Source organism: Coregonus lavaretus (genome assembly GCF_964263955.1).
Source record: "Coregonus lavaretus genome assembly, chromosome: 13".
NCBI classification, from domain to species: domain Eukaryota; kingdom Metazoa; phylum Chordata; class Actinopteri; order Salmoniformes; family Salmonidae; genus Coregonus; species Coregonus lavaretus.
Genome location: NC_140000.1, coordinates 32,546,172 through 32,557,544, shown reverse-complemented (window position 1 = coordinate 32,557,544; position 11,373 = coordinate 32,546,172). Strand labels below are relative to the sequence as shown.

The 11,373-nt window shown below is 44.1% G+C and overlaps 1 protein-coding gene across 6 annotated transcripts; it reads right to left on the bottom strand.

Annotated features, from left to right (window-relative positions):
• LOC311140866 (arginine/serine-rich protein PNISR-like) lies at nucleotides 1-9,685 on the bottom strand. Of its 6 annotated transcripts, none has more exons than XM_084176140.1 (12): nucleotides 9,626-9,685; nucleotides 8,694-8,815; nucleotides 8,340-8,522; nucleotides 6,223-6,467; nucleotides 5,924-6,113; nucleotides 5,525-5,784; nucleotides 5,184-5,336; nucleotides 3,502-3,601; nucleotides 2,801-2,854; nucleotides 2,079-2,264; nucleotides 840-1,986; nucleotides 1-344 (listed from the first exon to the last, which is right to left on the bottom strand). In XM_084176140.1, the coding sequence occupies exons 2-12, from the start codon at nucleotides 8,779-8,781 to the stop codon at nucleotides 314-316; spliced, it is 2,637 nt and encodes an 878-aa protein (XP_084032266.1). In that variant the 5' UTR covers nucleotides 8,782-8,815; nucleotides 9,626-9,685; the 3' UTR covers nucleotides 1-313. The 6 variants fall into 6 exon arrangements, with proteins under 6 accessions (XP_084032266.1, XP_084032268.1, XP_084032265.1 ...); XM_084176142.1 differs by having other exon boundaries at nucleotides 5,948-6,113; nucleotides 9,370-9,677; XM_084176139.1 differs by having other exon boundaries at nucleotides 9,370-9,672.
• Nucleotides 9,686-11,373: the final 1,688 nt, after the last annotated feature.

Here is an 11,373-nt window from a genome sequence, read left to right as displayed (position 1 = left end):
CAAGGGATCATTTCAGTTTTATTGGACAATTTACATGAATAAGTTTATCCTGTTTAGCTTTTTAAAATGACATCTTTCCAAGATTCTACTGACTACAAAACCTCAGAGCTTTGCATGATACAAGGCAAAAACCTAGCATTCAAAATGTCCTGTTTGCCGACTTGCACTTAAAAATAACATATTTACAAAGATAGAGGATTGGGGGAAGGGGGGAGTGGAGAGTTCACCTACACCGTTGCCTCTATAATGAGACAAGCCTGTTAAACTCATGGAATTTAAAAGTAAGTGCACAGATTAGGGAGCCCTGTGCTCCTCAACGCCAGCGCCTGGCGGGAGACGTGGACCTGAAACAGAGACGCGAAGGGGAACATTAATGGTGCTGCACCACTCACACACACTCATGCAAAATGACAGACACAGGCAAAAGAAACAGTCACATCCTCACACAGCCCCACTGGGGCCCTGTTAACATCAGGTCATCATGAGGACAATATTGCATTGATTTTTGAATGAACTTAGTCACTCTCCTTTGGGAAGAACAGTTACTACATTCACACAAGGCACTAAAATGGATTGATATGCTCCACATGCCCAACAGAGGGCACTATGGAGACAGTCTTTGAGGAACATAAACTTGGCTACAAATGGTTCCTTTTTTAACACAACATGAAAATATTTACTATTTATCTTTGTAAGGTAGCCTTGAGCCCTGACAGTGAACGAAGAAAGTTGAGCTAAAAAAATATTACTGGTTAGTAGGCCTCCAATACGACACGCACCCACACACAACAGAAACAACATGATACAACAGAAAAAGAGGGTAAAAAATGGAATACTACCTTGATCGTGACTTAGACTTGTTTTTGCGGCTTGCCTTCTTACCAGACTTGTGAGATTTTTCCGTTGATCTTGAGCGACTACGTTTGGATTTCTTAGACTTCTTTTCCTTGCTAACCTCGGGGGTGGGGGACCTGCTCGACTCTGAGTCAGAGTACCTCTTGCTAGATTTGGCGGAGCCCTTCTTGCTTGCCCTGCTATCCTGACGGGAGTGCTTGTCACCCTGAGGGTCTGTGTGATCGCTGCTCTCTTTTCTTTTCTTGGATTTGCCGTTACTCTCCTCCGCCACCACAGCGCTCACCTCCCTATCCCTCGCTTTCTCCTTCCCCCTCTCCTTTTCCTTCCCTTTCTCCTTTTCCCGCTCTTTCTCTTTGGCTTTCTGCTTCTCTTTCTTCCTATCTAACTCTTTCTCCTTCTCCTTCTTCTCTTTCTCCTTCTTGTCGTGGCTGCCACTCCGGTCTTTCTTCCTGTCCCTATCCTTGCTGGAGGCTTTCTGCTTGTGCTTGCTGCTGCGGCTGTGACTATCCCTGCGCTCCCTGCTCATCTTCCTGTCTCTGTTCCTCTCCTTGTCCCTGCTCTTGCTGCGGCTGGCCCTGTCCTTGGACCTGCTCTTGCCTCCCCTGCTGACCCTTCGCTCTCGAGAGTGGCTGCGGTTCCGGTGGCGGGCCGAGCGCTCTGTGCTGTGGTTCCGGCTGCCCTTCCTCCTCTCCCGGGCCTTGTCGTCGCTGCGCTCCCCGTGGCGTCTGTGGGAGCTGCGACTGTGGCTGCGCCGGCCGCCACCGCGGGCCCTGTGCGAGGAGGAGCGGCTGCGCCTCCTCTTCCTCCGGGGCGAGGAGGAGCGCGAAGAGGAGTGTGAGGAGGCAGAGGATGACGAGGAGAAGGAAGACGATCGGCTGCTGGCGCTGCTGGAGCTGGAGCTGGAGCTGCGTCCGTTGCTGGGGGAACCGCTGGTGCCCCGCCCTCCGCTGCGCTCCTTACCCCGGCCCGCCTGCCTGACCTCGCTGCTAACCTCAGGCTCACTGCGGGACCTGCGTCTCTCTGCTGTGGGTTCCGCCTCCCTCTCTCTCACTTCCTGTTTATGGAGGCTCTCTAACTGGCCCTCGTCATAATCCCCCCTCTCTCTGCTCACTCTGTCCAGCACCATCTCTTCTGGGAGACACAAAAAACAAAACATTTATGTTACTCTCAAAGACAACGTCACCACTGCTTATTGATATTGATATTGCGTTTAGTTCCCTCACCACGTGCGTGCTGCGCCTCCTGCGCTTGTCTCTCCTGCAGCTCCTTCTCCTTGCGTCGGAAGGCGTCTATCTTCTCCCGGATGCGGTGGTGCAGCTCCTCCTCGTCCGTGTCAGAGGACTCGGACGCCCGGGCGCTGTGCTCCTCCTCGTCCTCACTCAAGTCCGAGCCATAGTCGCCAAGTCCACCTGCCACAACAGAGCCCCCAGCTTTTTGAGCAAGATCGCAGTAACTACCCATACAACCAACCAAGCTTCCCGTCAAAGACGCAGCCTACTGTCTATGTTTCCAACTGAACTACACACTAGAAACCCACTGACACTCCACTTACTGTAAGATGGCATGCTCTTTAGTGTTCTGATAAGAAAATACTTAGTAAATCTAAGGCTAAGACACTCAAACTGTGCTGTGAAGGGTTGCACAATTTCAGAAACGTTCCCCAAATTCCCTGTTTTTTTCAGAAATCCCGGTTGAAAGATTCCAGGTTGGAGGATTCCCTCACAGCTTATTCCCTTTCAACCGGAATAAAAAAATAAGATTTTGGGGAATGTTTGGAGAATTTTTCAACCCTAGCTGTGAGGTGGACCCTTCCCTTCGGCTGCCTCAGTCACTCTTCTGAGCTACTAAAGCAGTGAGGGGACAGGGGTTTGAGCTCTGATTCTTACCCCCCCAACAACCCCCCCCCCCCCCCCCCCCCGCCTGGAAGAAAAGAGGAGGAACTCACCGATGCCGATCAGAGAAGTCAGTGCACTTGACTGTGCCAGCTGTTTGGCAGGAGCTTTGATTCACATCAACAACAGGAACAACATGTTAAAACACATAGAGCCACCATAGAGACAGCCACCATAGAGAAGTCTCTAGAGAAGGGGGCACAGATAATGCACTATTCACAAGAGCGGTCTTTGGCAAAATAAAATAAAAAAAAGAGACAAAAACGGAGAAAAGAGAAGGGGTTAACAAACAACGTCTGTCACACACATTCAAAGTCAAGACAGTTGGAATGGGGGAGAAGAACCACTCTGTACTAATGCACTAGTGTCAGATAAACAGGGACAAGTCACTTGAATCTGATCTATAGGTCAGCGTTTGTTAGAGTCAATGGGTTCAGCAATACAGTCATTCAGGAGGACCTTCAGGAGCAGGAACCAGGGAAAACAGTTTAGGTTACTGTTGTTTTCTTTTAAATACACCAGCTGCTCTTTCTTTTTTACCAGGGACATTTTCTTTTTCTTCCGTTGCATTAGCAGAGAATGGTTGAAGATGCATATGATCACATTTTGAAAATACTCCAAGTTTGCCACTCAATTACCCTGACTTACAGAGATGAATTGAGTGACGTTTTCAGACTATATAAAACAGGCTTAAAAATGTCTTTGTGACAGGCACAGATGATGCGTGGGCTCGAGGAGATGGGGGTAAGCAGACCTTTGGTGGCTTTGCGGTGCGTCTCTTTGGCCACAGTTTGGATCTCTTCGTTGGTGACCTCCAGTAGGATTTCCGTCAGCAGAGTTTTAGTCACAATCATCTTTGGAGAGAAATGTGAGAAAAGGCTCTGACATGAGTTAATGATAATCACTTGTTTGTCAAGAGGGCAATTTTTGCAGTCTTGGATAGGATGTTTTCTTATATATTGAAATTAGTGAACCGGGCTGCTATTTGAGCATCAGGGCTCTATAACATAACACAAAAAAAATTTATAACAAAAGACAACCTCATAGGGCTGGGCGATATGGCCTAAAAATTATATCTTGATTTTTTCAAACTTATAGGCGATTCACAATATATACACATCTAGTTTATAAATTTTTTTTTCTCCAAATAAGCTTTGTTGTACAATTAAAGGTCCAATACATTGATCTAATGAATTCAGGGCTTGTGAAATTATACCTAGGCTAAATGTAAGCCTTCCACAACCCACTAATAATTTAAATACTTTATCAAAAGAGTTTAACCTGATTTTTTGCAATAATAACTGATCTGGCATTCAAGTCTGTCTATTAAAATTTCCTTTTTGTTACAAATTTTACCAGAACCATGCATAATGCACATTCACTAATAATGACTAACTTCTTATAACAGTCATTATAGAAAATGTACGCAGGTCTCAAACAATCTCTCAAGCACAAGTGCTAGTGAGTAGCTAGCTAATCTTAATAGTTGTAGTTAACAAGGCAGAGCAGTTGAATTGCTATGAACACACACTTCTGTCCGTCTCCAACTGTTTGAACAGCATGCTAGCCTGTCCATTTTGTTCAGATGTTGAATTCAAGTGGCCTACCTTTTTTCTCAGAATGAGAACAAATGACCAATTCCTTATATAACTAGTGTTTTATGCTTATTGCAAATGTATAAAACAGACTAGACAGCTAGTATAACAGTATTTGGCTAAAATGCTGCTAGTGGTACCGCAATGCCACCCCGACAAACTGAGCATTACTTTTCCAGAATCAATGTTCATTGATACTCCCGTTTTAGTAGTGTCTGCTCTGCGTGCAATTTGAGGAGTTGACATAAAAAGGGTATTGCTAGAAAGGTTAACTTTATTACAGTAAAATAATGTATCAATGTGTTTCGGTGTTCATATGACCGATTCTGTTGGACCAAACCTCACATGCAAATTGTGTGTTGAAACCGCTTGTCAGAGAGGAAGAAGTGATCTCTCATCTTTGTTGTTGTGAGTGGCAGGGGAAGGGGCTTGGTGTGTGTGTGTGTAAACAGAGAGGAAGATGCGAAGCGAGAGGTTTCGCTCTCGCCAAAATCTGTCCAATATTAACCCAATGCGTTTCTATGGGCTTATTTTGGACATAAGCTTGTCGTCTGCCTTCGGGACGATTCCCATTGTTAGGGAGGAGACATGAGCATGTCATCATTATATACAGATCTCTGGTGTAAATGGGAAGGTGCACACAGGAGGAGGACAAAAGAGAAGAGACCAAAAAGACATGAGTAGCCTACAAGCCGACAAACGCTCATAAAAATACAAAACTAGATTCTTGCAATATTGGCATTTAGAATATCGCGCAAGAACATTCATTTGAATTCGATATATCGCCCAGCCCTACACCCACCCCAATGTGTCAGAATGGTAGCTGTAAGCCAAAACTGACCAGCTGGAACTCTCTCTCCTCCTCCGTCATCTCTGGTTCGCTCTGGTCCTCCGGGGGAGGGGACGGGCTCCTGCTGGCCTGCTCCTGCTTCCTGGTCAGGACCCGGTCCTCATCTTCCCTCTCATCTTCATCAACCTCTTCATCATCACTGTCCTGTTACAGAGGAGGGAAAGGGGTGGTAGGTCAGATACAAAGACACGACAACAGGACTTCCTGAAAGCTCACCAGTGTCACAGTTTTACAGGAATATAATGCAATTGTTTTGGGGATTTTTCAACTCATTGTTCATAAGGTTAATGGGATTCATGACGCCATGGAAACAAAAAGAGATCGATGCTTACAAATTTACTCTTGCGGGGTAAACGAGGCCCATCGCCTCCCTCGTCCACCGCGTCGCTCTCTTTGTCTTCATCTTTAGCCATTTCGGCACGCTGTTTCTCCATGCGCTCCTTCTCCAGCTTCTTCTGTTTCTCCCTGTCCATCTTCTCCAGGCCCTCTCGGATCCAGGCCGGCAGGGTGCGCCTCTTCACCGCATCTGAGAGGAGAGCCAGGTCATTGGATGCTGTGTGTGTGTGTCTGTTTTCCTGCGTGCCTGGGAAAGCTAATTGAGAAAAGTAGAGAGCAACTCTGAGATACAAAACATGGTGAGATACAACATTTTGGATGGTATGGGTATGAACGGCAAGAGAGCTGAAGCAAGCCTCTACCTCTCTGACAGCAGTATGAGGAAGTTTTTTTACCGAGGTGTTGGTGAAGATGCTCACCGAGGGCGGCAGCAGCAGGAGCGTCTTGTTTGGGGATCTGGATGGGGGATCTCTGGCGGTCCCTAAAGCCTGGGGGCCTGTCCCGTCTGTTCTGTGGGGGGCCCTGCTGCCAATATGGAGGGTGGAACCCTGTGGGAGTGGGGCCGTAGGTGGCAGCCGCCCCGTGCTACAGAGAGAGAAAATGAGGACCATCCAAACTAGTTGAATGACAGAGAGGCCCTACACAACAGCAGCCATGGAACTCTACTTTAAGTGTGTGGTGTGTGTGTGTGTACCTGATAATCAAACTGGTTCATGGCCATTGGGTTCATGGCGTAGTTGTCGGGCTGACCCCCAAAGCCGTGGCTGTTCTGGGGGTAGACCCTATGGTGGCCTTCAGAGAACTCCAGACTGTCCTGGCTGTTGCTGTCCTCAGAGGGAGCCACCACATCCATAGGTCCAGTCCCCATAGGTCCTGTTCCTGGGGGGATCCACGCCTGGTCTATGGGAGGAGGAGGGGGCTGACCGTGCATCCCCCATTCTGTAAACACCACATGTGCATTGTTATTGTTTATTAGGATCTCTTTAAGCCCACCAAAAGGCTTGTCTTACAAGAGACAAATCAAAAATCCAAAACGTACACTTGCAGTTATGCTATTCTAACATTAACTACTGGAATGCAGGGGAACTAAGTTGATTGGGGCACAGCTATAGCACCAGTCAAAAGTTTGGACACACCTACTCATTCAAGGGTTTTTCTTAATTTTTCCTATTTTCTACATTGTAGAATAGTGAAGACATCAAAACTATGAAATAACACATATGGAATCATGTAGTAACCAAAAAAGTGTTAAACAAATCAAAATATGTTTTATATTTTAGATTCTTCAAAGTAGCCACCCTTTGCCTTGAAGACAGCTTTGCACACTCTTGGCATTCTCTCAACCAGCTTCATGAGGTAGTCACCTGGAATGCATTTCAATTAACAGGTGTGCCTTGTTAAAAGTTAATTTGTGGAATTTCTTTCCTTCTTAATGCGTTTGAGCCAATCAGTTGTGTTGTGACATGGTAGGGGTGGTATACAGAAGACAGCCCTATTTGGTAAAAGACCAAGTCCATATTATGGCAAGAACAGCTCAAATAAGCAAAGAGAAATGACAGTCCATCATTACTTTAAGACATGAAGGTCAGTCAATACGGAACATTTCAAGAACTTTGAAAGTTTCTTCAAGTGCAGTTGCAAAAACCCATCAAGTGCTATGATGAAACTGGCTCTCATGAGGACCGCCACAGGAAAGGAAGACCCAGAGTTACCTCTGCTGCAGAGGATAAGTTCATTAGTTACCAGCCTCAGAAATTGCAGCCCAAATAAATGCTTCAGAGTTCAAGTAACAGACACATCACAACATCAACTGTTCAGAGGAGACTTGCTGCAAAGAAACCACTACTAAAGGACTCCAATTAGAAGAAGAGACTTGCTTGGGCCAAGAAACACGAGCAATGGACATTAGACCGGTGGAAATCTGTCCTTTGGTCTAATTAGTCCAAATTATAGATTTTTGGTTCCAAACGCTGTGTCTTTGCATGTGTAGTTCCCACCGTGAAGCATGGAGGAGGAGGTGTGATGGTGCTTTGCTGGTGACGCTGTCTGTGATTTATTTAGAATTCAAGGCACAGTTAACCAGCATGGCAACCACAGCATTCTGCAGCGATACGCCATCCCATCTGGTTTGTGCTTCGTGGGACTATCATTTGTTTTTCAACAGGACAATGACCCAACACACCTCCAGGCTGTGTAAGGGCTATTTTACCAAGAAGGAGAGTGAAAGAGTGCTGCATCAGATCACCTGACCTCTTAACCAATTGAGATGGTTTGGGATGAGTTGGACCTCAGAATGAAGGAAAAGCAGCCAACAAGTGCTCAGCATATGTGGGAACTCCAAGACTGTTGGAAAAGCATTCCAGGTGAAGCTGGTTGAGAGAATGCCAAAAGTGTGCAAAGCTGTCATCAAGGCAACGGGAGGCTACTTTGATGAATCTAAAACATATTTTGATTTTTTGAACACTTTCTTTGGTTACTACATGATTCCATATTTGTTATTTCATCGTTTTGATGTCTTCACTATTATTCTACAAGGTAGAAAATAGTAAAAATAAAGAAAAACCCATGAATGAATAGGTGTGTCCATACTTTTGACTGGTACTGTATGGTAATGTGGTGGATGTGAAATTTGGCCAGAACATGTTGTTTGGAGTACATCGGTGACATCACACCTTCCCTGAGATCTAAAGAACAATTATGTACAGACTGAGTATAGCAAGTATGGTGGGTCTTCTTGCAACGTGAGAAAACAGATCACGGACATAAGCCTCATATATTCTCCATCCCCAGAAAATTATGTTAAGAGTTTACCAGGTTGCCACATTCTGCCAAAATTGGAGTCGCCCTGGAAGGAGCCATGGTTATTGGGCACCACAGGATCCATGCCAGGTATGTCCTGTCCATTAGGATGAAGGTTCTGCTGATCTACTGTAGGGCCTGTAGACTCTTTCTGAGCAATCCAGGCCTGGGCCAGTGCTGCCCAGTCCACTTGGCCTGCACAACACAGAGAGACAACAAGAGAAGCATTGCTTGGGGTGTCATTTTGTAAAATTGTAAATAATGACTGAGCTGTCATTCTGCATGATCAAAGCAATGTTACACCAATCCAATCTTGGATAATTCCCAATTGGACAGAGCTCTATGTATACAGGTGATGTCACCCACCTGGATCTTGTTGGTGCTGGAAGGACTGCATCCACTGTTGCTGGTTCATAGGCCATTGCGGCCAGGGCTGTCCACCCTGGTCCCACATCTCTCACCCTGTAGTTCCTACGCCTGGAGCCTGACTATGTGGGACAGAAGCATGATATGACATTACTGAAAGTGAATAGTGCTATTCTCAATGTGAACCGTCCATGCGAACTGTACGTATCATGATGAATGTGTTAGCAAGCTAGTTAGGTAGCCAGCGGCTGTTTACAAATCAGAACGGCTAGAAATCGGTCTCAGCTATGTAAAGTTAGCTACATTAGGGGTTTCACCCAAATGGCTTCGGATCAAACTAGTAACGTTAGTTTGATATCGATGCAGATACTTTTTATTGATAGTGCAGAAACCAGCTAATAATTAAAAAAAAAATAAACAAAGCTAAATGGGTAACCTTGATAGCTAATTGAGATCTGCGTAATTGTGGCTAGCTAGCGGCAGTTAGGGGCATGAATGTTAACTAGCTAAGTTAGGTCAGCTGGCTATGGATATTTGCTGGGTGGCGCTAGCTAGCGAACGTTTGCGCTTCACGCTACCAGTGAATTTCATTTACATTGCATGCACTTAATTTTTGATATCTTGGTAGGTAAACATTCTCGCGTTATATAATTGTATCTAAACGATTGTGCATTACCTGTCTGCTTCTTCAGTCAGTGTTTTCCAAATTCCCCGGGCTCGGTGACTAAATGCAACTGGCTAACGTTAGCTAGCTAACAGTTAGCTAGCGTCAGCTTGCTTGTTTTCAAGATTTTGGTTGGAAAGTTAGAAAATAGCTAGCTATAGTTTGGAATAATGCTTCAAAGAACAGTAGCTAATATCATCTACTGTAACAGCTGCATCAGGAGAATGGACACAAACTAAACATCATAACACGCTTGAGCGTTTCCCACCTCTCCAACTTGGTTCTTCTTCACCGTCGAGCACTCAAAATGGCTACGACCTGGAAGTAGTCTTGCTGGCAGCCACGGAGGCAAAAGTCTGCGAGAAAACGCTCGTCACAAACCATTGGGCTCTATGGGGCCAAAAATAGGCCTACTGATTGTAAATTAGGGCCAAAGATCATGAAAAAGTGACAAAACAATCAACTTAAAACAATTCTGCAGAAATGATGTAATGTCATTATTCTGGTACATATTACAGGCCTATTTCCAAATAACAATTTGTCCCAAATTTGATTTAGTAGAGTAATTGTAAATATTTTTAAAGTTAATGTTTTCATGAAATTGAATTTGTTTGACAATAGCTGTGCTGGTCCTAGGCTGTGTTTACACAGCCAGCCCAATTCTGATCTATTTCCCATTAATTGGTATTTTGTTCAATCACATCAGATCTTTTACAGAACAATTAGTGAAAAAAATATCAGATTTGGGTGTAAACGCAGCCATTGTCTCTACAGGGAATAGGGTGTCATTAGGGCCACAGCCATGGAGGTTATTATCAGTAAGTGATGCATATAGACAAAACTAGTGGGTTTGCAACTTTTTATGTGTAAGACTAAGAGGTTGATACTGCAACCTACCCAGGGAGAGAGGACTCCGTAGGTGGAATCTTATCGTGAGTTTCACACACACCTGTGGTCTGAAGACAGTGTTGGGGAGTTTAGTTTAGTTTAGTTTATTAGGATCCCCATTAGCTACTGCACATGCAGCAGCTACATTTCCTGGGGTCCACATAAAACAAAAAGTACAAAACAGTAATAGACAAGAACAGCATAATATACATGAAACTAAAAACAAAACAAGAGTTATATATAGGAAAGAAACCAAGAGAAAACAAAAATACTATTTACACACTATTGATATATTCATATCCTTATATACAGTACAATGGAGTAGTGAACTACATGTAGTTCAACTAGTAATTTAATCAAAATTTTCTGTAGCTTGGTGGTAGTTGAACTAAATTCAAATCTTGATAGTGTTTTCAGTAGTTAACTTTTTTGCCATGTAGTGGTGTAGCTAACTACTGGAACTACACATTCCTTTTTTTGCAAAAATAAAATATGGGTGAAGTAGGCAAGAATTTCCTTTCTTTTTTGGCATCAGACCTGCCTAATTCTCAATTGAAACATCGTTTCTGTGTTTAATAGGCTAAATATAACATTCTGTTAACATCTGACTCCATAATTGACATTTGTTTGGTAAAAACAGTAGGATAAATACACATGTAGGTAGAGTCCATTCTCATTTTGTCTCCTTTTCTTTTAAGAGCTTTGTCACAACGGATCAGTCTGTTCTTGCAATTTGTATTCCATGATATTTCAGATATAGGTATGCTAAATCTAACTACGTTATATATGTTTTTTAAGGGTAGCGTTAGCGTAGCTTAACTTCTTCCAATGTGAAGTAATTGGTAGCTTGGTAAACTATATTTTCAGAGTAGCTTCCCCAACACTGGAAGACATATTCCCTTGAAATTAACACTGAAGAAAATAAGTCAGGATGTAGATAAAAGAGGTACGGAGATAGAGCTGTGTGAAAGAGTGAGCATCTTAGAAGAGGAGAGAAGAAAAAGCGTTCACACACACCAAGGTAAAACCAAAGTATTTGATTATGTAATGAATCATTGCACCTCTTTTCCACTTCTTCCACCTATACTCCACCTCTCTTTGTTTGCATTCTTATTTGTCTCTGTATTC

Bases quoted from the DNA above. Each gene is read 5' to 3' on its own strand.
- LOC311140866 (XM_084176140.1), bottom strand. From the start codon at position 8,781: ATGTGGGACCAGGGTGGACAGCCCTGGCCGCAATGGCCTATGAACCAG. The intron at 6,114-6,222 runs GTACACACACAC...CTCTCTCTGTAG, and splicing joins TGAACCAGTTTGATTATCAG to CACGGGGCGGCTGCCACCTA. The intron at 2,855-3,501 runs GTCTGCTTACCC...TGTGAATCAAAG, and splicing joins GCACCGCAAAGCCACCAAAG to CTCCTGCCAAACAGCTGGCA.